The sequence below is a fragment of the Erythrolamprus reginae genome, chromosome 2 (assembly GCF_031021105.1).
Source record: "Erythrolamprus reginae isolate rEryReg1 chromosome 2, rEryReg1.hap1, whole genome shotgun sequence".
Taxonomy (NCBI): Eukaryota; Metazoa; Chordata; class Lepidosauria; order Squamata; family Dipsadidae; genus Erythrolamprus; species Erythrolamprus reginae.
In genome coordinates, this window is record NC_091951.1 from 28,115,731 (window position 1) to 28,141,686 (window position 25,956).

Here is a 25,956-nt window from a genome sequence, read left to right on the forward strand (position 1 = left end):
AAAACAGTATAATCCAATACTAAAAACAGTTAAAACCCATTACAGTGTTCCTTCGATTTTCGCGGGTTCAAACTTTGCGAAAAGTCTATACCACGGTTTTTCAAAAATATTAATTAAAAAATACTTTGTGGTTTTTCCCCCCTATACCATGGTTTTCCTCACCCGATGACGTCATATGTCATCACCAAACTTTCATCTACCTTTAATAAATATTTTTTTTAATAAACTTTAATAAACATGGTGAGTAATAATATAAATGGTTGCTAAGGAAGTGGGAAATTGCAATTTAGGGGTTTAAAGTGTTAAGGGATGGCTTTGATACTGTTCATAGCCCAAAATAGTGTATTTACTTCCACATCTCTACTTCGCGGAAATTCAACTTTCGCGGGCGGTCTCGGAACGCATCCCCCGCGAAAATCGAGGGAACACTGTATATAAAAAGCAATCATACATACAGACATTCCATGCATAAAATTTTAAAGGCCTAGGGGGAAAGTGTATCTCAATTGCCCCATGCCTGGCGGCAGAGGTGGGTTTTAAGCAGCTTACGAAAGGCAAGGAGGGTGGGGGCAATTCTAATCTCTGGGGGGAGTTGGTTCCAGAGGGCCGGGGCCGCCACAGAGAAGGCTATTCACCTAGGTCTCGCCAAACGACATTGTTTGGTTGACGGGACCCGGAGAAGGCCCACTCTGTGGGACCTAACTGGTCGCTGGGATTCGTGCAGCAGCTTCACAGTTTTACTAAGGCCTGCTTGATTATTTCTCCTGTGATTAGAAATTCCTGTGATTAAAATAGCAATAGCACTTAGACTTACATACCACTTCATAGTGCTTGAAAATTATTATTATTATTGTTATTGTTATTATTATTATTATTAATTAGATTTGTATGCCGCCCCTCTCCATAGACTCGGGGTGGCTCACAACAATAACGACAATGTAAGAACAAATCTAATAATTTAAAAAACACTAAAAAACCCATTATTAAAAGCAAACACACAAACATACCATGTATAAACTGTATAGGCCCGGGGGAGATGTCTCAGTTCCCCCATGCCTGACGGCAGAGATGGGTCTTAAGAAATTTACGAAAGGCAAGGAGGGTGGGGGCAGTTCTGATCTCCGGGGGGAGCTGGTTCCAGTGGGTCGGGGCCGCCACAGAGAAGGCTCTTCTGGGTCTCACCAAACGACATTGTTTAGTCGACGGGACCTGGAGAAGGCCAACTCTGGGACCTAGCCGGTCGCTGGGATTCGTGCGGCAGGAGGCGGTCTCGGAGATATTCTGGTCCGATGCCATGAAGGGCATCCTCTCTAAGCAGTTTATACAGTCAGCATATTGTCTTCAATGATCTTGGTCTTCATTTTACGTCAGGCCTCAGAAGGATAGAAGGCTGAGTCAACCTTGAGCCTGGTGAGATTCGATCTGCCAAACTGCTGGCAGCCGGTGATCAACAGAAGTTGCCTGTAGTACTGCACTCTAACCACTGCGCCCTCCAGAATCATTGAGAGTCAGGTGGCATACAAATGACATAGAAATTTAATAGATAACAATTCTCTTTTATTTGCTGACATATATTTTATTTTTAAGAATTTATATGATTGCTCTTCTCATAAAAAAAAAACTCCGGATGACAAGAAAAAAAACCCTAAAAACAATTTTAATTGATAAAGTACATCAGTATTTCTTAATCCTGGCAAGTTGAAGATGTGTAGACTTAACTCCCAGAATTCCCCAGAATTTGTTTGTGCAGGTAAAATGAGAGGTGAACCGAGACTAAATTTTCATCATGTTTCCCTTCTGCCTGATTAGATTCTTAAAAATTGGATTCCCTGCACACACACCCCTCCAAGTTCCTTGCAAATTTTAGGCTGATCTTGATTGACAGGAAGAGTCTGAACAAATAATGGACCTACAAAATAGGCAGGACTTTGACTTCACTGCTGTGCTTGCCATCTTGACTTTGTTGATCACACTCTGTGGACATCCCTGTCCTGGGAGACATGATCAAAACATTTAAAACATTCAAAAACATTCAAAAACAGATGAACTCAATCTGTATAGTCTGGAGGACAGAAGGAAAAGGGGGGGACATGATCGAAACATTTAAATATATTAAAGGGTTAAATAAGGTTCAGGAGGGAAGTGTTTTTTAATAGGAAAGTGAACACAAGAACAAGGGGACACAATCTGAAGTTAGTTGGGGGAAAGATCAAAGGCAACATGAGAAAATATTTTTACTGAAAGAGTAGTAGATCCTTGGAACAAACTTCCAGCAGGCGTAGTTGATAAATCCACAGTAGCTGAATTTAAAACATGCCTGGGATAAACATCTATCCATCCTAAGATAAAATACAAGAAATAGTATAAGGGCAGACTAGATGGATCATGAGGTCTTTTTCTGCCGTCAATCCTCTAGGTTTCTTTGATAGAAAAAAGTCCTAAATAAACTTCTGAGATTTGGGACAATGAATATAGGAAAATATTTTTTTTTATTGGCCGGAAAAAATATTTTGCTCTTGATGCACTGAGTCTGTAGGAAAAAAGAAGATATAAAAATAAAAATGATCGTTAGTGCTAGTCGACAAATGCAGATTTTAATTCTGTTCCCACTCAGTTCTCATTTGGTTGTTTCTGGCAATGTCCTCCAAATCCCTTCTGGATGCCTGAACCTGCAAATTCCTTGCAGATGAAAGCTCAAGCTCATTTTGGCTGGACTGAGAAGATAACCATAGTGATTAGGCTTAATATTGGGATGGGAGACCACCAAGCAACCCTTTAAGAACATAAGAACATAAAAAAGAGCCATGCTGAATCGGGCCAACGCCCATTGAGTCCAGCATTCTGTGTTCCACAGTGGCCCACCAATACATGGGGATGTTGAGCAGAAAGAGAAGGCAAAACCCTCCTTTTCCCTTGACCCCCAACAAATGGTACCCAATGGAATCCTGTCTGCCTCAACCAACATAGAGGCAGCACATGGACATCCGTTTCAATAACCACCGATACACTGGGCATCCATGAATCTGTCTAATCCTGCCTCGAAGCTATCAAGGCTGACAGCTGTCACAACCTCTTCTGGAAGTGAATTCCATAAACCAAGGACCCTCTGGGTGAAGAAATATTTCCCTTGATTTGTCCTCACTTTCTTACCTATGAACTTTAGGGAGTGCCCCCCTCGTCCTAGTATTGTGTGGTAGAGAAAATATTTTTTCTCTATCCACCTTTTCTATCCCGTGCATGATTTTTATACACTTTGATCAAGTCACCCTTTAAACGCCGTTTTTTCAGGGCTGAAGAGACCAAGGCGTTGCAACCTGGTTTCATAAGGGTGGTGCCCCATTCCCCTTGATCGTACTTGTTGCCCTTTTTTGCACCTTTTCCATTTCCATTATATCCTTCTTCAGGTGCAGTGACCAGAACCAAGTGTGGCCTCACCATTGATTTGTACAGAGGCACTACAACACTTGCCGACATATTTTCAATTCCCTTCCTAATCATGCCAAGCATGGAATTTACTTTGTTAACTGCTGCTGCGCACTGGGTTGACATCTTCATTGAGCTGTCCACCAAAAACCCCAAGATCCCTTTCTTGGGTTAGATTAGATTAGATTAGATTTATTGGATTTATATGCCGCCCCTCTCCGCAAACTTGGGGTGGCTCACAACAAAGTAAAAAACAATACATAATAGCAAATCCAATACCCACCAATCCAATTACAATTTTAAGCTAAAAAATTCATAAAAAAACAACCCCAGAATATTAAAAAAAACAAGCACACAATCAATCTAACACCAAAACAATATGGGCAAGGGGGAGATGTTTCAGTTCCCCCCATGCCTGACGGCAGGTGGGTTTTTAAGGAGTTTGCGAAAGGCAAGGAGGGTGGGGGGCAATCCTAATCTCAGGGGGGAGCTGATTCCAGAGGGTCGGAGCCGCCACAGAGAAGGCTCTTCCCCTGGGTCCCGCCAGACGACATTGTTTAGTCGACGGGACCCGAAGAAGGCCAACTCTGGGGGGACCGAAACCGGTCGCTGGGATTCGTGCGGCAGAAGGCGGTCTCAGAAAGCTTGGTCTCTTAGAAGAATCCATTATAGGGGAAAGCCAATAACAACAACTCTTCTTTTGTATTGTCAAAAAAAACCCCACCCAATCAGAATAGAACTGGAAGTAAAGATTGTCAGTCATCCAGGTCATGGTCGTCCCAAAGGTGCTTTTCTTCAAGTGCCAACTTGTTTTGCTTTGAAGACGTTTTGATTCTCATCCAAGAAGCTTCTTCAGTTCTGGATGGATGATTCCTTCCATTCCCCCACCACCCAGTCGAGGCTGAAGAAGCTGCCTGGTTGGGGAAGCGAAACATCTTCAAAGAAAGACAAGAAAGTCTAGTCGCCTCTGGGGGGGGGGAGCACCTTTGGAATAGAAACATAGAAGACTGACGGCAGAAAAAGGACCTCATGGTCCATCTAGTCTGCCCTTATACTATTTCCTGTATTTTATCTTACAATGGATATATGTTTATCCCAGGCAGGTTTAAATTCAGTTACTGTGGATTTTACGGTACCAACCACGTCTGCTGGAAGTTTGTTCCAAGGATCTACTACTCTTTTCAGTCAAATAATAACACTTTCCCTCCTGAACCCTATTTAACCCTTTAACATATTTAAATGTTTCGATCATGTCCCCCCCTTTTCCTTCTGTCTTCCAGACTATACAGATTGAGTTCATTAAGTCTTTCCTGATACGTTTTATGCTTAAGACCTTCCACCATTCTTGTAGCCCGTCTTTGGACCTGTTCAATTTTGTCAATATCTTTTTGTAGGTGAGGTCTCCAGAACTGAACACAGTACTCCAAATGTGGTCTCACCAGCGCTCTATATAAGGGGATCACAATCTCCCTCTTCCTGCTTGTTATACCTCTAGCTATGCAGGCAAGCATCCTACTTGCTTTTCCTACAGCCCGACCACACTGCTCACCCATTTTGAGACTGTCAGAAATCACTACCCCTAAATCCTTCTCTTCTGAAGTTTTTTGCTAACACAGAACTGCCAATGCAATACTCAGATTAAGGATTCCTTTTCCCCAAGTGCATTATTTTACATTTGGGAAACATTAAACTGCAGTTTCCATTGCTTTGACCATTTATCTAGTAAAGCTAAATCATTTACCATATTACAGACCCCTCCAGGAATAGAGCTAGAAAGGGACCTTGGAGGCCTTCTAGTCCAACCCCCCTTATGCTGGCACGTAAGCCATTGCCCTAGCTGAGCTCCAATGTGCCTGTGCATGCCAGCCAACTGACATGGCTGACAGCCCATTAGGAAGCAATTCACCCTCCTCATCTTCGCTGGACTCTGATGAAGAAGCATTTATTGACCTTTGCAGGCGAAGGGCCATGAATAGAAAAAAAGCAGCTACCTAGGTATTACAAGAGATAAGAGAGTTCACCTGTGGTTGGGTGTGGTTCAAACTAATTAGGGCTGCTGTTAAATGGGCAGTGTGGCGGCCTCTCAGTGTGGAAGATGATTTGTTGGTGATAGTGGATGTGGCTTGACTCTCCGCATTCTCCAAGGACTCTGTGCTTTGCTATCAGGACTCTGAAACCATAGGCAAACCTGTGAGTTGGAAAACCTTTGAAGGAGAGCAGCTGTGACGACTTCACAGCTACTTGTTAATTGCTTTGAGTTTGGTTCTTGTTTTTTTTCCTGCATTCAAGTCTGTTTGCTTTGAAGGTGAGCCCCTTGACTACCAAAAGGGTGTTTTGCTTCTATTTTTGTTTGGATAAAGACAGTATTCTTGACTTTTCACGTGTGTGTGTGTGTGTGCGTCTGCTTTTTCTACCTTTGCATTTAATTAGGGGCTCGTGCTGCGAGCCCGGCAGAAACACATGCTAAGGGGCGTATATAAGTGCACTGATGTGCCTATCTTCCCCTGTCCAATTGTCCTTTCCTTATCTCATTTATCATATATATTCTCTCCTTATCTATATCTATATATATACAGTATTATATATATATATATATCATATATATTCTCTCCCTTATCTATATCTATATCTATATATATACAGTATTATATATATATATCATATATATTCTCTCCCTCCCATCTACTTCTCTTCTTTTTACTTTCTATCGTTATATATATTACTTAATGTCTATTCTCTTCCATAGGTATTGTATATTGGACAAAGAATAAATAAATAAATAAAGATAAAATACAGGAAATAGTATACTAGATGGACCACGAGGTCTTTTTTCTGCCGTCAATCTTCTATGTTTCTATGTGTTGAAGGTGAAGTAGTCGTTGAAGGTGGAATTAGCTAAGTAGGGGACCTTCACGGCAGCCAGGCATCTCGGAACCTCGGCTGGTAGCGAGGGATCCAAAGGAGGACTGCGGGCGTCCCACCCACTCGAAAACAATGCCCCCCCCCCCCCAAGGCGTAAAGTTAAAACCCATCCTGGGGAGGGGGGGGGTGCGCACTGCCCGCTGAGAAGCGCGACAGAGTTAACGCCACAAAGCTGCGCCGGCCAGAGAGGCAGCGCCGAGGAAGGCGCTCTGGTCTTTGCCCCCCCTTCCGGTCCGGAGAGGACCGCGAATGGGCGGCGAGGCTGGAGCCCCAGCTGGAAGGGAGGGGTGTGGCCGGCAGGTCGGGGCGAGGAGGAGGGGGGAGCGCCGGCTTGAGAGGAGAGGCGGCTGCCTGGGAGCGAGGAAGGCAAAGCAGGAGAGGCGCGCGGGGCTTCCCGGGGAAGAAGGTAGGGTGGAGCGGGGAGCCGCGAGGGGTCCCTTTATGTTTATTTCTCTCCCTCGGCTCCCATTCACTCCTGCAGGGCAGCCCCGAGGCTGAACGCTTTGCCCCGCTGCAGGTGCGGCACTTTAGCACTTTAATTAGGGAGGGGGGGTGTAGAAGGGCGGGGGGAAATCCCTCCTGGGTCTGAGATCTCGGATCCCTTGGCTGTTTTGATCCGGTTGTGGCTTTTGAAGGAGGCGGCTGGGACTTGTGGCGATTTGTCTTGTCTCTGGTGCCCGTTTGCGCTCATTCAGTTTGGGATAGTTGCATTTCGTGCAACGAGGTTGTGTCGAGTGGAGGAGACCGCCCGCCCGTCCCCAAATGAATTAAATCAATTATTGTATCACTATGGTAATGTGTCAGTTTGCTAAGAGTTTTTATTTTCATAGCTTTGTTTGAAATGTTTGAGTGTAACTGATTGATATCCATCCGTCCGTCTGTCTGTCCATCCATCTATCTATACATTTATCTATCTACATATCTATCTACCTACCTACCTACCTCTATCCATCTATCTACATCTATCTAACTGTCTCTGTCTGTCTGTCTGTCTGTCTGTCTGTCTACCCATCTATCTATCTACCCATCTATCCATCTATCATCTACCCATATTATCTATCTGTCTGTCTGTCTGTCTGTCTGTCTGTCTGTCTGCCTGCCTGCCTTTCTTTCTATCTATCTATCTATCTATCTATCTATCTATCTATCTATCTATCTATCTATCATCTACCCACATTATCTATCTATCTATCTATCTATCTATCTATCCATCTATCATCTACCCACATTATCTATCTATCTATCTATCTATCTATCTATCTATCTATCTATCTATCTATCTATCTCCATCTATCATCTACCCACATTATCTATCTATCTATCTATCTATCTATCTATCTATCTATCTATCTATCTATCTATCTACCCATCTATCTATCTACCCATCTATCCATCTATCATCTACCCACATTATCTATCGATCGATCTATCTATCCATCTATCATCTATCTACACATCTATCTATCTATCTATCTATCTATCCATCTATCTATCATCTATCTATCCATCTATCTACATATCTATCTATCATCTATCTATCATCTATCTACACATCTATCTATCTATCATCTATCTATCTATCTATCTATCTATCATCTATCTACATATCTACCTATCTACCTACCTATCTATCATTATCTATTTCTAATCTATCTATGCCTCATTTACCAACCAATTCGTGCAGCAGCTATTTTGAAAAAGCAAACTATTTTTAATAACCTTTTCCCACCTGTGCGGCGACTCTCACAAAATTGCTCTTCTGAAAATGATGTGATTATTCAATATTTGATTTGTAGGGGCCCTGATCTCATCTAATCAACCTTGGTGACTGTCAGAAAGTAAAAATAATAATTAAAAAAAGATGTTAAACCTAGAGCCGCCTCAGCAACTTGGGCAGCCTAGAGACATTTGATAGTAAATAAAAAAACAAAAAAGAGGCTAATATGTAAAAACTATCCATACAGGTAGCAGAAAATGTGTGACTGCAATTGACCCTGGAATTATGGTCATATGTCATGCTGGTTGTTAAGTGGGTCGTCGCATAACTGCACTGGATTTTACAACCTTTTTCTTTTACAACACTCATTAAAGGAATCTATTGTCTGTAATGGGTGGTGAGGGTTTTTTGGGGGCTGGAAACAAGAAGTAAACGTAGGTTTCCGGCCAAAAAAAAAGCATAAATCACAATCATGTGACTGCGGGATGCTGTAAATGTTGGGCTGATCATGTGATCGTGGGGAGGGAGCAGATGTGGAGCTGTGAATGGAGGTTGTAAAGATCCATTGTAAAGGCACAAAGAAACTGGTTGTAAATTGAGGACTTACCGGTCAATGAATTTAACAACATTAAAATCGCAGCCGGCCAGCAGCAGAATTCACTCTGGAGCATCTCAATACAGCTCGGTAAGAACTCCACACTATTGTCAAGAGCCCCCCCCCCCCCCCCCAAGGCATAAATGATTGGACTGAGGCCAATGAAAAGTCTGGGGCTGGGTTGGGGGGGGCGGGTTTAATGACTTCTGCCGCAGCCATTTGAGCTTGTTGCAACGAAGAAGAAGAAAAAAAAAAAGAAGTGCTTTGTGACCCATTCCCACATTTATGACTGTGGCAGTGTGCTTGGAGTCACATGTTAGTCATTCCTTCCCTTCACAATTGCATTGCGACACGCAGAGTCAATAAGGGAAGCTGGCAGTCAAATCAGAAGGAGCAGTCACATGGTTTTTCTGCTTAGCAACCATGCCACTTGGCTGAACAATTGAAGGGGAAGTGACATCATAAACTCTTTCTTTTCTGCTTTTCTGCTTAGCGACCATGCTGCCTAGCAACTGAGTTTCCCAGCCTGAACTGTGGTTGCTAAGAGAGGACTATCTGCGTATCCCTATCCGATCTCTCTAGGAAATAAATTAGCTTGGCTGCTCGCTCACCACTTAAAACAAGGGCAGGGTGGAACGAGCAGGCCCTCCACTCAATCGCTAATCAAATAAAGAAGCTTCTATTAGCCCTTTGAAAGGTCGGTTTCCCCCAGGGAGTTGATTCCAGGTCCACAGAATTTTGTAAGTCAAGGCACCCAAACTTGGAGAGAGAGAAATTGCGAGGGACCCTGGAACAGACTGGGAGAATTGAAAGACCAGTCCCCGTGGCTTCAACTGGGCTCAGGCATGGAATTCATTCATTTATTCAGGCAGGGAAATGTTCTTTTTTTTTTAAAAAAAATAGTTTTTATTGATTAAATGTATTAAAAACAACAAAGAAAAAAATAGCAAGGTATCGTGAGAAAAAAAAGAAACAACATTATAGGAGCAAAGACTGATAAAACATTTCACACAGACATAAACAACAAATTTGTCGACTATAAAGACTTTCCAAATTAGATACCATCAAGAAATTCTACTTGTTTTTGCTATATTTACATTTTGCAACTGTCGGATAGTTATCTACCAAGGGGTTTACTATTCTTCTTATCTGAAATATAATTATTTTTCTTTTTGGAGTAAATTGTATAGAATTTTGAATTATTTGTTCATTTCTTTTACCTTTTAATGTATTGATATTGCTTTAGCCAATTATACCATCCATCCCATGCATTATAAAAGTCTGTTTTGTCTCTGTCTTGGAGTTCATAGGTCATCTTGGTCAATTCCGCACACTCATGTACTTTATTTATAAAGTTTAAGGTGGTTGGTATTGTATCTTTATTCCAGTGAGAGGATATCTTTGCAAATTTTAAAGAAGTCGTGCATATTGGTTGGTTATGACCTATAAAGCCCTACATGGCATAGGACCAGATTATCTCCGAGACCGCGTACTGACGCACGAATCCCAACGTCCAGTGAGGTCCCACAGAGTTGGTCTCCTTAGAGTCCCGTCGACCAAACAATGTCGGCTTGTGGGACCTAGGGGAAGAGCCTTCTCTGTGGAGGCCCTGACCCTCTGGAATCAGCTCCCCTTGGAGATTCACACTGCCCCCCCTCCTTGCCTTCCGAAAGAGTTTAAAAACACATCTTTGCCACCAGGCCTGGAGACATTAGACCTTCCCCATGACCAACAAATGTCGTTAATGTGATTATTGAATGAATGCAAATGAATGTTTTAAAGTTTGAATTTTAAAGAATCTTTTTAGCATATTAATTGGACAAACTGTATTGTTATGTTTTTGGTAGATGCTATGAGCCACCCCAAGTTCACGGAGAGGAGTGGAATAAAAGTCCAATAACTAACTAACTAACTAACTAACTAACTAACTAACTAACTAACTAACTAACTAACTAACTAACTAACTAACTAAACAAACAAACAAACAAACAAACAAATAAATATTACATAGAAACATAGAAGTCTGACGGCAGAAAAAGACCTCATGGTCCATCTAGTCTGCCCTTATACTATTTTCTGTATTTTATCTTAGGATGGATATATGTTCATCCCAGGCATGTTTAAATTCAGTTACTGTGGATTAATCTACCACGTCTGCTGGAAGTTTGTTCCAAGGATCTACTACTCTTTCAGTCAAATAATATTTCCTCACGTTGCTTCTTGTCTTTCCTCCAACTAACCTCAGATTGTGTCCCCTTGTTCTTGTGTTCACTTTCCTATTAAAAACACTTCCCTCCTGAACCTTATGTAACCCTTTAACATATTTAAATGTTTCGATCTTGTCCCCCCTTTCCCTTCTGTCCTCCAGACTATACAGATTGAGTGTTCCTTTTGTCCTTGGTGCATTCTGTGGCCCTTATTACTATTTCCTTCTTCCTTTCCATTTTTCTCTCTCCTGGAACCTGCAGGGAGGAACAAACGATGGAGGAACAGAGGCAAGTGGTGATCAAAGAAGAAGAAAGGACGGAGAATGGGGGAAGAGACCCTTTCATTGTCCATGTCAGGACCATTGGAGACTCTCTGGCCGGGGTTGGCCCCTCCCACATCAAGATGGAGTCGCAGGAGGAAATCCACCAGCGCTGGGATTTTCAATGGCAGGAGTTCTTGAAACGGGTGGCAGCGCTTCCCGCAGCTCTGCCTCCGTTGGACGACGATGCCAAAGGTTTCCAGGTGCCCTGGGGCAGAATTAAGGAAAACCCTCCAGAGGAGACTTCTGGGGAAGCCAGAGGGGAATCCGTGCTCCAACGGGATCCGAACATCAGCGGGAAAGCTTGGATGGACCGGGAGAAGCTGGATTTCTGCATGAAAGTGAAGGTGGAGGAATCTATGGAGGAAGCTGACCTGAGGAGCCAGTGGCCCCTGCAGTTCAGGCAGTTCGGCCCGCAGGATGCTGAGCACCGCCAGGAGGTATCCAATCCCCAAAGGCCGGAAAAAAAAGGGTGGGGGGAGGAGGCAACGCGGAGGGTGAAAGGTTGTGAAATGCAATGGGTTACTAGCCAACAGTGGCTAGACAACTCAAACGATGGCTTCGGCCTGACAGTTTATGTTTCAGTGTGGATTGTACCTGTGAAAAGGCAATGATTAGCCTAAAAGAGATATTTCTTGATTGACAACCATTCGTCCAGGGGCCCATCATCCAGTTGCAACAGTGCTGAAAAAAATGAGTGTTGCAACTGTCCATGAAGTTAAGTCCCCTGCCATCACATGATCTAAACTTCAAGGCTTGGCAGCCTCCCCATGCTTACAACCACATGGGCATTTCGACTCCCTCCACCCGTGTCTGTCTGTCTGTCTGTCTGTCTGTCTGTCTGTCAACCTACCTACCTACCTACCTACCTTTCTTTCTATCTATCTCTCTCCCTATCTATCTGTCTGTCTGTCTATCTATCTCTCTCCCTATCAATCTATCTATCTATCTTTCTTTCTATCTCTCTCTCTCTCTCCCTATGTATCTGTCTATCTATCTATCTATCTATCTATCTATCTTTATCTATTTTTCTATCTATCTTTCTTTCTTTCTATCTCTCACTATCTATCTATCTATCTATCTATCTACCTACCTACCTACCTACCTTTCTTTCTATCTCTCTCTCTCTCCCTATCTATCTATCTATCTATCTATCTATTTTTCTATCTTTCTCTCTCTCTCTCTATCTATCTATCTATCTATCTATCTATCTATCTATCTATCTATCTAACTATCTAACATCTATCTATCTATCTTTATCTATTTTTCTATCTTTCTTTCTTTCTTTCTTTCTCTCTCTCCCTATCTATCTATCTATCTATCTATCTATCTATCTATCTATCTATCTATCTAACTATCTAACTATCTAACATCTATCTATCTATCTTTATCTATTTTTCTATCTTTCTTTCTTTCTTTCTTTCTATCTCTCTCTCCCTATCTATCTATCTATCTCTATCTCTCTATCTATCTATCTATCTATCTATCTATCTATATCTATTTTTATATCTTTCTTTCTTTCTCTCTCTCTCTCTCTCTATCTATCTAACTATCTAACTATCTAACATCGATCTATCTATCTTTATCTATTTTTCTATCTTTCTATCTCTCTATCTATCTCTCTATCTATCTATCTATCTAACTATCTAACATCTATCTATCTATCTATCTATCTATCTATTTTTCTATTTTTCTATCTTTCTTTCTTTCTATCTCTCACTCCATATCTATCTATCTATCTTTCTATCTCTCTCTCTCTCTCTTTATTTACCTATTTATCTACCTACCTACCCAAAGTCACCTGGCTAATTTTTTGATGCCAAAGGCAGGGCTAGAACTCAGAGTTTCCTGGTGCCTTTACCACGATTAGACCAAACCGGCTTAACCAAAATGCCCAGATTTAGGTACAGCTAATCCTCATTTAACAACCACATCAATTAGTGACTGTTCACAAATACAACACTAATTTTTTTTAAAAAAAAATTATATCCAAATGTGCATTTATGAATTTCAAAGCATCTCTGCCAATCACATCTTCCCTTCTACAGGTAGTCACTTCTACAGGTAGTCCTCAACTTACAACCATTTGTATAGTCTCCATTCGAAGCTACTGGGGGGGGGGGGAAATCACACTAAAAACTGTTACAGAATCACCATGGTCACCTGTTCAAAATTCAAATGCTTGGCAATTGGTTCATATTTATGACGGTTGAGGTGTTCCAGGGTCATGTGACCTATAAAGCCCTACATGGTATGGGACCAGATTACTTATGGGACCGCTTCCTACGACATGAATCCCAGCGACTGGTTAGGTCCCACAGAGTCAGCCTTCTCCAGGTCCCATCAACTAGACAATGTCACTCGGTGGGACTCAGGGGAAGAGCCTTCTCTGTGGGGGGCCCGACCCTCTGCAATCAGCTCCCCCCTGAGTTTCTTGTTGCCCCCACCCATCCCGCTTTCTGTAAGAGTCTAAAAACTCATTTATGCCGCCAAGCTTGGGGTCATTAGATTCTACCCCCTGGCCAATGAGTGTATAGTGGGCTTGTTTGAATGGACATGTGTGTATGCCAATAGGCTTTTTTAGTTTTTTTAATATAATTCTTAATTTTAATTTTAATTCCTCATATTCTCAATGTATACTGTTTTTATATGTTGTAAGCTGCCCTGAATTTTTGGAGTGGGGCGGCATATAAATTTAATAAATAATAATAATAATAATAATAATAATAATAATAATAATAATAATGTGATCCCCTTTTGTGACCTTGAGACAAGTAAAGTCAATGGGGGAAACCAGAATCACTTTAACAGTTGCGTTACTAACTTAACCACTGCAGTGACTCGCTTAACATCTGTGGAAAGAAAGGTCGTAAAATGGGCAAAACTCACTTAACTGTCTCGTTTATCGACAGGAATTTTTGGCTCAATTATGGTTGTAAGCCAAGGACTATAGTGGAACCTCTACTTACGAATAAATTCATTCCGTGATCAGGTTCTTAAGTAGAAAAGTTTGTAAGAAGAAGCAATTTTTCCCATAGGAATCAATGTAAAAGCAAATAATGCGTGCAATTGGGGAAACCACAGGGAGGGTGGAGGCCCTGTTTCCTCCCAGGAGATTCCTAGAGAGGCACCATTTAGACTTCTCCTCGCCTTTTCTGGCCCTTTCCTCCCAGGAGATTCCTAGATGGGCCCCACAGAGTCTTCTCCCCACCTTTTCCAGACCTGTTTCCTCCCAGGAGATTCCTAGACAGGCCCCACAGAGGCTTCTCCCTGCCTTTTCCGTCCCTGTTTCCTCCCAGGAGATTCCTAGAGAGGCCCCACGGAGACTTCTCCCTGCCTTTTCCGTCCCTGTTTCCTCCTAGGAGATTCCTAGACAGGCCCCACAGAGGCTTCTCCCCGCCTTTTCCAGCCCTGTTTCCTCTCAGGAGATTCCTAGAGAGGCCCCAAAGAGGCTTCTCTCTGCCTTTTCCGTCCCTATTTCCTCCCAGGAGATTCCTAGAGACGCCCCACAGAGGCTTCTCCCTGCCTTTTCTGTCCCTATTTCCTCCCAGGAGATTCCTAGAGACGCCCCACTGAGGCTTCTCCCTGCCTTTTCAATCCCTGTTTCCTCCCAGGAGATTCCTAGAGAGGCCCCACGGAGACTTCTCCCTGCCTTTTTGCGTTATAGTTTCAGAGGCTCGGGTTTGTAAGTGGAAAATGGTTCTTGAGAAGAGGCAAAAAAAGTTATTAGGTAGAGGTACCACTGTATTTGTAAAGTTAGTATCCAGTATACAATATACTGCTCTTATTTTCACTTTTTAAAAAATCTGTGTTTATACCAAGGCACCTTCCAAGAGAAAGCACCCGGGTTCAGCCGAAGTGAGTAGCAAGAAGCAAAGGAAAGCCATCGACCTCAATTTGAAGATGAAGATCATCAAAGCGTACGAGGCTGGGAAGAAGGTGACTAAAATAGCACGAGAGGTAGGCTTGGCCCACTCCACCATCTCCACCATTTTGAAAGATAAAGCGAGGATCAGAGAGGCATTAAAGGGCGCGGCGGGCATGAACACAAGTATAACAAGGCAGCGGAAAGGCCTCATCCACGAAATGGAAAAACTCCTCATCCTCTGGATCGAAGACCGGATACAAAAGCGGCTGCCGGTGAGCCTCCTCCTCATCCAGAATAAGGCCCGCAGCATTTTTGCAATGCTGAAGGAACAAACCGGCGACGAGTGCACCGAAATATTCACGGCCAGCCACGGCTGGTTTATGCGGTTCCAGCAAAGGTTTCACTACCAGAAAACGCACCCGTCAGGTGACGCCGCGAGGGCTGACGAAGACGCTGCCAAACTCTTTCTGAATGAACTTGACGGGATCATCGCGGAAGGGAACTATTTCGCCGAACAGATATTCCGAGTGGATGAGACCGGGTTGTATTGGAAAAGAATGCCGGAGCGGACTTACATACATCGAGAAGCCCAAGCAATGCCTGGGTGTAAAGCATTTAAGGACAGAGTAACTTTACTATTGGGTGGAAACGTCACCGGATTCAAACTAACGCCATTCCTGATCCTCAAATCAGATCACGCCTGTATGTTTGAAAACATAAGCAACGACGCGCTGCCCGTTTATTACCGATTTGATTGGAAGGCCTGGATGACGCCTGTCCTCTTTGAGGATTGGTTGACGAATTGTTTCATACCCCAAGTAAAGGAATATTGTGAACAAAGGGGCATTCCTTTTAAAATTCTCCTTGTCTTAGATAAATCACCTGGGTATCCCCCACATTCCGACAGCCTCCACCCCGATGTAAAGGTAGTTTACCTACCCCAAAACACCTCAGCTCTCCTGCAGCCTGTGGGAGTGGGGATGATCTCGGCATTCAAGATGTACTATCTGCACGCGGTGTTTGCCAAAGCCTTAGCCACGATGGAATATGATGGTGTGACGGTGCGCGAGTTTTGGAAAAACTACAATATCCTGCATTGTATCGAAAACGTTGCAATTGCCTGGCAGGACGTGAGCGGGAAAAGTATGCAAGAGTTTTGGAGAAGGTGTTTGAAACGTTTTGTTGCTCTCACAAACAATTTTGAGCTATTCCACCGCATCCCAAGCTTGGATGAAATAAATCGGAAAATCTTGACGCTCACGAGATTCCTCAATTTAGAGGTCAACGCCGAGGACGTGAAAAACCTGGTGGCTTATACGGAAGGGGAGCTGTCCAATGAGGATTTAATTGAACTGAAGGAAGAACTGGAAGCCCAAAAGATCGTGGAAGAAGAGGTGGAGAAAGAAGAAAGGAAGGAAGAAAGGAAGGAAGAAAGGAAAGTCGTCGAGGTGCGGCCCAAAGCGTTCAGCCTGAGGAGGCTGGCCAGTGTCTTCTCGAGCGTGAACAAAATTTTATCCGAATTGGAGAGCATGGATCCGGATGAGGAACGTTTTAGAAGGGTGCATTGGGAAATGTGTGAAATCCTAAAATGTTACCGGGAAATATATGAAGGAAAAAAGAAAGAAAGGAATGATAAAGAAAACAAACAGAGCGGGTTGCTGAAGGAAGTTACTCCTCCCCCTGCTCCGCTTCCTTTCCTTCCGCCCTTCCCATCCACAGGAACACAAAACCCGCAAGATTCTCAGCCGTCAACCAGCTACGCCGGTGGAGCCGATGTTCCTGAAAACACAGACAACTATGAATATTTTCAAGGGTTTATATCCAATCTGATGCTTACAGGTACGGTCATTTCAAAAGCCATTGGGAGGAGGTGGCTTTGGTTTAGTCACTGCTTCTTTTTTAGTAACCAGAGTTAGTAAACAGTACAGTGATACCTTGTCTTACAAACTTAATTGGTTCTGGGACGAGGTTCTTAAGGTGAAAAGTTTGTAAGACGAAACAATGTTTCCCATAGGAATCAATCGAAAAGCGATTAATGCGTGCAAGCCCAAAATTCACCCCTTTTGCCAGCTGTTTTTGTGCTGCTGGGATTCCCCTGAGGTTCCCCTTCATGGGAAACACCACCTCTGGACTTCTGTGTTTTTGCAATGCTGCAGGGGAATCCCAGCATCGCAAAAACACCGAAGTCCTTGAAACCCCACCTCCGGACCTCTGTGTTTTTGCAATGCTGCGATTTCACTGAGGCTCCCCTCGCTGGGAAACCCCATCTCTGGACTTCCGTTGCCAGTGAAGCGCCCATTTTTGTGCTGCTGGGAATTCCCCTGCAGCATCACAAAAACACGGAAGTCCGGAGGTGGGGTTTCCCATGGAGGGGAGCCTCAGGGGAATCCCAGCAGCGCAAAAACGTGTGGTTCGCTGGCAACGGAAGTCCGGAGGTGGGGCATCCCAGCGGTGGCGGCAGGTTTGTAAGGTGAAAATAGTTTGTAAGAAGAGACAAAAAAATCTTAAACCCCAGGTTTGTATCTCGAAAAGTTTGTATGACGAGGCGTTTGTAAGACGAGGTATCACTGTATTAGTGAAAAAGTGACTGTAGGACAAATCCTCCCATTTACAACCACCACATTTTTATAAAGAAAATATGAAGTATAGGGCAGTGATGGCGAACCTTTTTTTCTTCGGGTGCCGAAAGAGCGTGCCTGTGCGCTATCACGCTTGCAGGAGTGCCCACACCCATAATTCAATGCCTGGGGAGGGTGAAAACAGCTTCCCTCTGGAGTCCGGAAAAAGTCTGTTTTCCAACTTCTAGTGGGCCCAGTAGGCTCATGTTTCTCCCTCCCCAGGCTCCAAAGGCTTCTCTGAAGCCAGAGGAGGGTAAAAACGCCCTCCCCACCCCTTGGAGGCTCTCTGGAAGGTCAGAGAGACGCCCCCACTGTAAATGCCTGATTGGTCGGATTGTAAAAATATGTTCCAAGATGCCAGAATAGAAGCTTTAGTTCCTAATACCAGGGGAAATTTGTCTTTTCCCAAGGTCTCAGGCGACCCCCAGGAAATGGTCATTCGACCCCCAAAGGGGTCCCGACCCCCAGGTTGAGAACCACTGTTCTAGAGGAAGCTTTGTGCAGGACTTCTTTGAACCAAATCAACTTTCCCTTGTGTTTTGATTCCAGGCATCCCAATCCCAGCATTATACGATACTAATATCTCCCAAATTGGAGGGAGAGGCCTTGGAGGTTGGGAAGGCGAAGGGTTCCCTGGAGATAAAGCAAGTGAATGAAGAGGAAGCCAACTGACTAGGTAAGGCGTGTCAATCACACTCACATTTTATTTTATTTATTTTATTTATTCATTTGTCCAATACACAAATACATAGGAGGAAAAATAGACATGTAGTAATATATATAAGGGTAAAAGGGAACTTAGAGGAGAGGATATATGAAAGGAAGAAAATATATATGATAAGTGAGAGAAGGGAAAGACAATTGGACAGGGGACGAAAGGCACACCAGTGCACTTATGTACGCCCCTTACTGGCCTCAATCGTGGAGAGTCTAAGGGAGAAGTGTTGGGGGTTAAGGGTTGACACAATTGAGTCCGGCAATGAGTTCCACGCTTCGATAACTCGATTGTTGAAATCATATTTTTTACAGTCAAGTTTGGAGCGGTTTGTTGTCACTATGTTATCACATGACGTATGATGACTTGGCTAAACCGGAAGTGGGTGTGGCCGGCGCGTGACGCATCTGGCTCGCGGGCCACGAGTTTGACACCTCTGACTGTAGACTGTCAGTCATTGTAAATATGGAGCGCTTTCATTCAAGCTGGTTTTCTGCTCTTTTATTTTGAAATCCCCAGGAAATGCCAAAATTTTGTAAGAACAAGTTGATTGTGCAGTCCTTCTCATGGCCCACCAAACTATTTATTTATTTATTCATTCATTCATTCATTCGATTTTTATGCCGCCCTTCTCCTCAGACTCAGGGCGGCTCACAACATGTTAGCAATAGCACTTTTTTAAACAGAGCCAGCCTATTGCCCCCACAATCCGGGTCCTCATTTACCCACCTTGGAAGGATGGAAGGCTGAGTCAACCTTGAGACGGTGATGAGATTTGAACCACTGACCTACAGATCTACAGTCAGCTTCAGTGGCCTGCAGTACAGCACTCTACCTGCTGCGCCACCCCGGCTCATTATTGTTTTGGGTGTGGATCCACATTCAGCCATCGCCAACATAGCTATTTAGTTTCCACCCGGGCATAAGATTTATTTATCGTTAGAGTTGGAAGGGACCATGCAGGTCATCAAGTCCAACCCCCTGCCTAAGCAGGAACCCTATAGCATCCTAGCCAAATGACAGTCCAATTTCCTCTTTAAAATGTCCAGAGTATTGGAGTTCACAACGTCCGCTGGTAGGTTGTTCCACTGGTTGATCGCTCTGACCGTCAGGAAGTTCTTCCTTATTTCCAGGTTGAATCTCTCCTTGGTCAGCTTCCAGCCATTGTTCCTCGTCCGGTGCCCTGGAGAATAAAGTGATCCCCTCCTCTCTGTGACATCCCCTCGTATACCTGTAGACTGCTATCATGTCCGCTCTGGCCCTCCTTTTCTCTAGGCTATCCATGCCCAGTTGCCGCAGTCTCTCTTCGTAAGTCTTGGTTTCTAGACCCTTGATCATATTGGTTGCTCTTTTCTGCACCTTCTCCAGAGTTTCAATTTCTTTTTTGAAGTGTGACCAGAACTGAACACAGTACTCCAGGTGTGGTCTGACCAGGATGTAGTAGAGTGGTATTAAGACTTCCCTGGTCTTAATACCACTTTACTATAGATAGGGGAGCTTTTCGCCTTCTGGCCCATAGCAATAGCATTAGCATTTAGAATTAAATAGCGCTCCGTAGTACTTTTATAGCCCTCTCTAAAGCAGTTTACAGAAATCAACATATAGCCCCCAACAATCTGGGTCCTCATTTTACCCACCTCGGAAGGATGGAAGGCTGAGTCAACCTTGAGCCGGTGGTGAGATTTGAACCGCTGAACTACAGCTAAGCAGTTAGCTGAAGTTGCCTGCAGTGCTGCACTCTAACTACTGCGCCACTGCAGCTCTTGTATTGCTATTGTATTGCACAGATCAAGAATGAAGGATTCTGGGAACTGTAGTGTGGCCATCTAGGGAAGGTGAACATAGTTATAAGGTGGGTTTGATTAGCAAAGAACAGTGGGGGGGGGGGGGGTTTCAACCTGTGGTCCTGTGGTCATCACAAGGGAGTCTGCAAAGGCTCGAATAAACGTTAAACATTTTAAATAAATTTTACATTATTTATTTGTTTGTTTGTTTATTTGATTTGTATGCTGCCCCTCTCCGTAGACTCGGGGCGGCTAAATAAATGGTCGATGCCATATTCTAAGACAGTGGTGTTCAACCATGTCTTCACCACGCACCGTGGTCCATGGCTACAAAAGGTACTTAAAGGCGTGGCATGGTGAAGACATGGTTGAGAACTACTGTCTTAGAACATTGCATGGACCATATGACCCTGGTATGTAAAATGCTGGTGAAGGAGCCCATTAAACGAATGCTTTAAATGAATGTTTTAAGTAAATCAGTGGCTGCTTAGTGATATGTGAACTTGGCCAGCTCCAAAAAGAGTCTTCTTGATGAGGAGATAGATGCTGAAAACCATTAAATGAGGATGCTTGAGAGAATGGACACCCACTTGCCTGAAACGATATATCAGTGATTTTCAACCTTTTTTGAGCTGCGGCACATTTTTTTTATATTTACAAAATCCTGGGGCACACCACCAACCAAAATGACACACAATGACACTCTAAGACGCTCTCCTCTCTTTTTCCATCCCTGTCTCCTCCCCACCCTTGTGTGTGTGTGTGTGTGTTCACATTCTTGAACCATTTCCAAAAACAGGTGAGGGCTGGGGGGTTTTTCTCTCTTTGGTTGCTTTTTATCATGTGCTTTAAATCAAGAGTCACCTCTCTTTTGTTTCTCTCTCTTTCCTCTCATTCTCTGCCTCAATCATTTTCTCATTTCTCTTTTTCTCCCCCTTTTTCTCTTATTTCTCTCTCTCTCTCCCTTCCTCTCCTTCACACACTCTCTCTCTTGCTTTCTTTCTCTCTCTCTCTTACTTTCTCTCTCTCTCTTTCTTTCTCTCTCTCTCCCCTCTCTCTTGCTCTCTCTCTCTCTTGCTCTATATCTCTCTGTGTCTCGCTCTCTCTTTCTCTCTCTATCTTGCTATCTCTCTCTTTCTCTCTCGTACACCACGTCGGCAACAGCAGCAGTAACCATGGGGTGGTGGAAGGGTGGTCAGCTGCGAGAGGGAGCTCCAGGGTGGAGGCACCGACGGCGGTGGCTGGTTGTGTTTTGTTTGTTTGTTTGTTTGTTTGTTTGTTTGTTTGTTCGTTCATTATTTTATTTTATAAATAGATAGATAGATAGATAGATAGATAAATAAATAAATAAATAAATAAGAGGGTAGGGGCAGTTCTAATCTCAGGGGGGAGCTGGTTCCAGCCACCACAGAGAAGGCTCTTCCCCTGGGGCCCGCCAACCAACATTGTTTAGTTGACGGGACCTGGAGAAGGCCCACTCTGTGGGAACTAATCGGTCGCTGGGATTCGTGCGGCAGAAGGCGGTCTCGGAGATATTCTGGTCCAATGCCATGAAGGGCTTTAAAGGTCATAACCAACACTTTGAATTGTGACCGGAAATTGATCGGCAACCAATGCAGACTGCGGAGTGTTGGAGTAACATGGGCATACCTAGGGAAGCCCATGACTGCTCTCGCAGCTGCATTCTGCACGATCTGGTTTCCGAACACTCTTCAAAGGTAGCCCCATGTAGAGAGCATTACAGTAGTCGAGCCTCGAGGTGATGAGGGCATGAGTGGCTGTGAGCAGTGAGTCCCTATCCAAATAGGGCCGCAACTGGTGCACCAGGCGAACCTGGGCAAACGCCCCCCTCGCCACACCTGAAAGATGGTTCTCTAATGTGAGCTGTGGGTCGAGGAGGACGCCCAAGTTGCGGACCCTCTCCGAGGGGGTCAATAATTCCCCCCCCTTGTGTTGTTGGACGTCGTATATGGTGGCGCTGCACTGGCCACGGGTGTGCGGCTGGCAACTCTGTCCCAGCCCAGCCAGCGGGCATGTCCCAGCCCCGCAGCACCAGCATATACGGCATCCAGCAACACGTCCAGCCACCGGCATGGTGTACTGCCCGGTGCCACTGCTGCCGGCACCCTCCTGCTCCCGCTGCCGGCACCCTCCCACCAGCCCCCAAAGCTCACCTGCCGCCACCGCCAGGGAAACTCCAACCGGGCGGGGTGCTGCAGCTGCCAGAAAACTTGGAAGGCGCGAAGAAGGAAGCTCAGCTTCCGGTCTTGCAACTTTTTGCTCTTCGCGCCCTCAGCAAAAAGTTGTGAGACCGGAACCTGAGCTTCCTTCTCCGCGGCACACCTGACCATGTCTCGCGGCACACTGGTTGAAAAACACTGCGATATATGACAGGGATGGCGAACCTATGGCACAGGTGGCATGCAGAGCCATATCTGTTGGCACACGAGCCATTGCCCGCATGTGTGTGCCAGCCAGCTGATTTCTGCTTGTGAAGAGGCTCTTTTAGGTTTCCTGGGGGCCTCCGAGGGGGCAGGGGAAGCCTCTGGAGCCTGGGGAGGGTGAGAAATGGGCCTACCAGGCCCACGAGAAGTCAGGAAATAGGCCGCTTCCGGCCTCCAGAGGGCCTCGGAGGAGGCGAGGGAGGCAGTTTTTGCCCTCCCCAGCATTGAATTATGGGTGTGGGCACTCACACATGCATAATTATTATTATTATTATTATTTATTAGATTTGTATGCCGCCCCTCTCCGAAGACTCGGGGCGGCTCACAACAGTAATACAAAAACAATATAAGAGCGAGACAAATCTAATATTAAACTAAAACATATCTAAAACCCCAACAATTTAAAACCATACAACACATACATACCAAACATAAAATATAAAAGCCTGGGGGAGGATGTCTCAGTTCCCCCATGCCTGGCGATAAAGGTGGGTCTTGAGTAATTTGCGAAAGATAAAGGAGGGTGGGGGCCGTTCTAATCTCTGGGGAGAGTTGATTCCAGAGGGCCGGGGCCACCACAGAGAAGGCTCTTCCCCTGGGGCCCGCCAAACAACATTGTTTGGTCGACGGGGCCCGGAGAAGGCCAACTCTGTGGGACCTTATCGGCCACTGGGATTCATGTGGTAGAAGCGCACATACATTTGTTTTCGGCATCTGAGGGGAAAAAGGCTCGCCATCGCTAATATATGGTCTCCTGCTTGAGCAAGGGGGTTGGACTAGAAGACCTCCAAGGTCCCTTCCAACTCTCTTATTCTGTTTGAATTAGGAATTTCCTAAGTCAAACAGGAGGGAGAAGACAAGCTGGTCTTTTAGAGAAGGGGTCATCAACCTTTCGGACCTTAGGGACCACTAAATTCATAATTTTTAAATTCCGCAGACCACTAATATGATTTTTTTTAAAAAGGTAAATAGTATTTAGTGCAATAAAAAATGCAAATAACGTTTTTGCGGACCAGCAAAGTTTTCTCACAGACCACCGGTGGTCCAGGAACCACCAGTTGGCCATCATTGTTTTAGAGACAAGGTCAAATGGAAGAGAGAAGACTAGTTGCTTAAGGTGACCCATCAGCACTGGAATTTATAACGGAGTTTTTTGGGGGGTTTATGACATTCGTTGTGACACTTTTTCTGTTTCTCTCAGAATATGATGGATACGGGACAACTCATAAGGAGAAGACCTTCCAGGTGGGAAGATCTGAAGAAATAGATTTTGGAAGATTCCATTAACAAGGAGTCAAACGATCACTTCTCTGGGGTTCCAGGATTAAGGATAAGCCAGTTGATCCACCAGGAACACAAAGGCACGCAGCAAAGAAAGCCAGATAGGAAACGTCCCTGTTTGAAGATGGCGATCAAAGTTTAAAACGAAGCCAACTTTCCTCGGGGCCCAAAGCCTGGAATTAAGAGGCATCAGAGATGGCGTAGAGCTATCAGTGTTCGAATATGCAAGTAAAGGATAACTGCATAAATTATATACTCTTTGAGAACATTTATTCCGCAGGAAACCCCTCAGGAAGGGGGGAAAAGATCATGTTTGTTCAGAACGCGGGAAAAGGTTTGGTTTTGAAGCAGACCATCCAAACTGGAAGGAAGATGCAGAAACCTTCGAACTGCAGGGGAAGTTTCAACACAAAATCAGCTCCAATTAAACACAAGAAGTTCTGCGCGCGATTGCAGCTGTACAGATGCACTGAATGTGGAAAAACCGTTCGGGGAAAAAGGCGTTCGGGAAAAATTATTCTCAAGTGCAGCAAAAGTTTCATCGGGTAAGATGCGAAGGAGAGAAGTGGTACCGATGCTCCCAAGTTTCCGGATCATCGACCATCTTTTAAACACACGAGGGCGAGAAACTTGCGCAAGCATTTGTTTAGATCTTGGTGAAAAGCTTCAAGGAGAGAGGACGCTTGGTGAAATGATGATTGAGTCGTATCAGCGCTTAGAGAGAATCACAACTTGTGTTTCTACACAGGAGCCCACACAGAAGAGGCCACAGGGGTGCCCACAACACAAAAAGACTTTGTTCCTAGCTCACCTTTCAGGAAGCGTAGTGCACAGGAAGCCCCATAAATTTCTTCCATGGTGGGAAAACATCCATTAGAAAATGGTGGCCCGCCAGGGGATTCATCCCGGAGAGAAACCATAAAAGATGCTCAGTGAGAGAGAAATATTCCGAAATTCATCCTTGCTTCGTAAACATAGGAAAAGCCATTCCATAATGTCCTGGAGCAGTGTTTCCCAACCTTGGCAACTTGAAGATATTTGGACTTCAACTCCCAGAATTCCCCAGCCAGCATTCGCTGGCTGGGGAATTCTGGGAGTTGAAGTCCAAATATCTTCAAGTTGCCAAGGTTGGGAAACACTGCTGCAGGAGGACAGGGGGTTGGTGTTTGGGCCTACCATCAGTCTCGGAGATACTGAAAAACGATTCTACCATTTTGGGTGAAGCATCAGACAGCAGAGAGGCAGCGTAAAGAACAAGTATGGTGGCTTTGAAAAAGATTGATACATTGAAGTGTAATAAAGAAGCATTTTATTTCACACTGAAGTAATTTGTTCAACCTTTGGGATAGCAGGCAGGTGAGAAAGGACACTCCTCTCAAATCTTGGTACAGAAGACCATGAATCGTAGTCCCACCTTAGCCATGAAAGCTAGTTTGGTGATCTTGGGCCAGTGTCACCCTCTCAACTCACAGGCTTGTTATTGTGGGGAAAATAGGAGGAGGAAGGTGTGTATTAGATATGTTTACCACCTTGAGTTGTTTGTAAATGTAATAAAGATGGGATATGTTAGATTAGAGGTTAGTCCGGCTGAGGGACACAGACAAGGCTTCTGTTTAAACAGGATCCATTATTTCTCTATTTCAGCACCACAGCTTCAACTCAGTAAAACGGACAGCAACCTGGCTTTGACAGCTCCTTGTATAGTGGAGCTGTCAAACAGCCCACCAATAGATTTAGATTTATTGGATTTATATGCCGCCCCTCTCCGCAAACTCGGGGCGGCTCACAACAATAATAAAAACACAGTACATAATAACAAATCCAATGCCCACCAATCTAATTATGATTTAAAATTAGTAATTTCATAAAACAATCCCAATATATATAAAAAAACAGGCACACAGTCAATCAATCAACGGCAAAACAACATGGGCAAGGGGGAGATGTTTTAGTTCCCCCATGCCTGACGGCAGTGGTGTGTCTTAAGGAGTTTACGAAAGGCAGGGAGGGTGGGGTAATCCTAATTTCAGAGGGGAGCTGGTTCCAGAGGGTCGGGGCCCCC

The 25,956-nt window shown here is 44.4% G+C and overlaps 1 protein-coding gene across 2 annotated transcripts; it reads left to right on the plus strand.

Moving 5' to 3' along the window:
* The first annotated feature begins 6,469 nt into the window (after nt 1–6,469).
* Nucleotides 6,470–24,931, plus strand: LOC139163018 (tigger transposable element-derived protein 1-like). 2 transcript variants are annotated; one of them, XM_070743919.1, is made up of 5 exons: nt 6,470–6,751; nt 11,126–11,624; nt 15,007–16,891; nt 18,220–18,346; nt 23,815–24,931. In XM_070743919.1, exons 2-4 carry the CDS (start codon nt 11,139–11,141, stop codon nt 18,324–18,326), a joined length of 2,478 nt encoding a protein of 825 aa, XP_070600020.1. In that variant the 5' UTR covers nt 6,470–6,751; nt 11,126–11,138; the 3' UTR covers nt 18,327–18,346; nt 23,815–24,931. The 2 variants fall into 2 exon arrangements, with proteins under 2 accessions (XP_070600020.1, XP_070600021.1); XM_070743920.1 differs by lacking the exon at nt 6,470–6,751 and adding an exon at nt 8,527–8,747.
* The last annotated feature ends 1,025 nt before the right edge of the window (nt 24,932–25,956 follow it).

Coding starts and splice junctions, on each gene's coding strand:
- LOC139163018 (XM_070743919.1), top strand. CDS start 11,139: ATGGAGGAACAGAGGCAAGTGGTGATCAAAGAAGAAGAAAGGACGGAG. Junction 11,625..15,006: donor ATGCTGAGCACCGCCAGGAG/GTATCCAATCCC, acceptor GTTTATACCAAG/GCACCTTCCAAGAGAAAGCA. Junction 16,892..18,219: donor ATCCAATCTGATGCTTACAG/GTACGGTCATTT, acceptor TTTTGATTCCAG/GCATCCCAATCCCAGCATTA.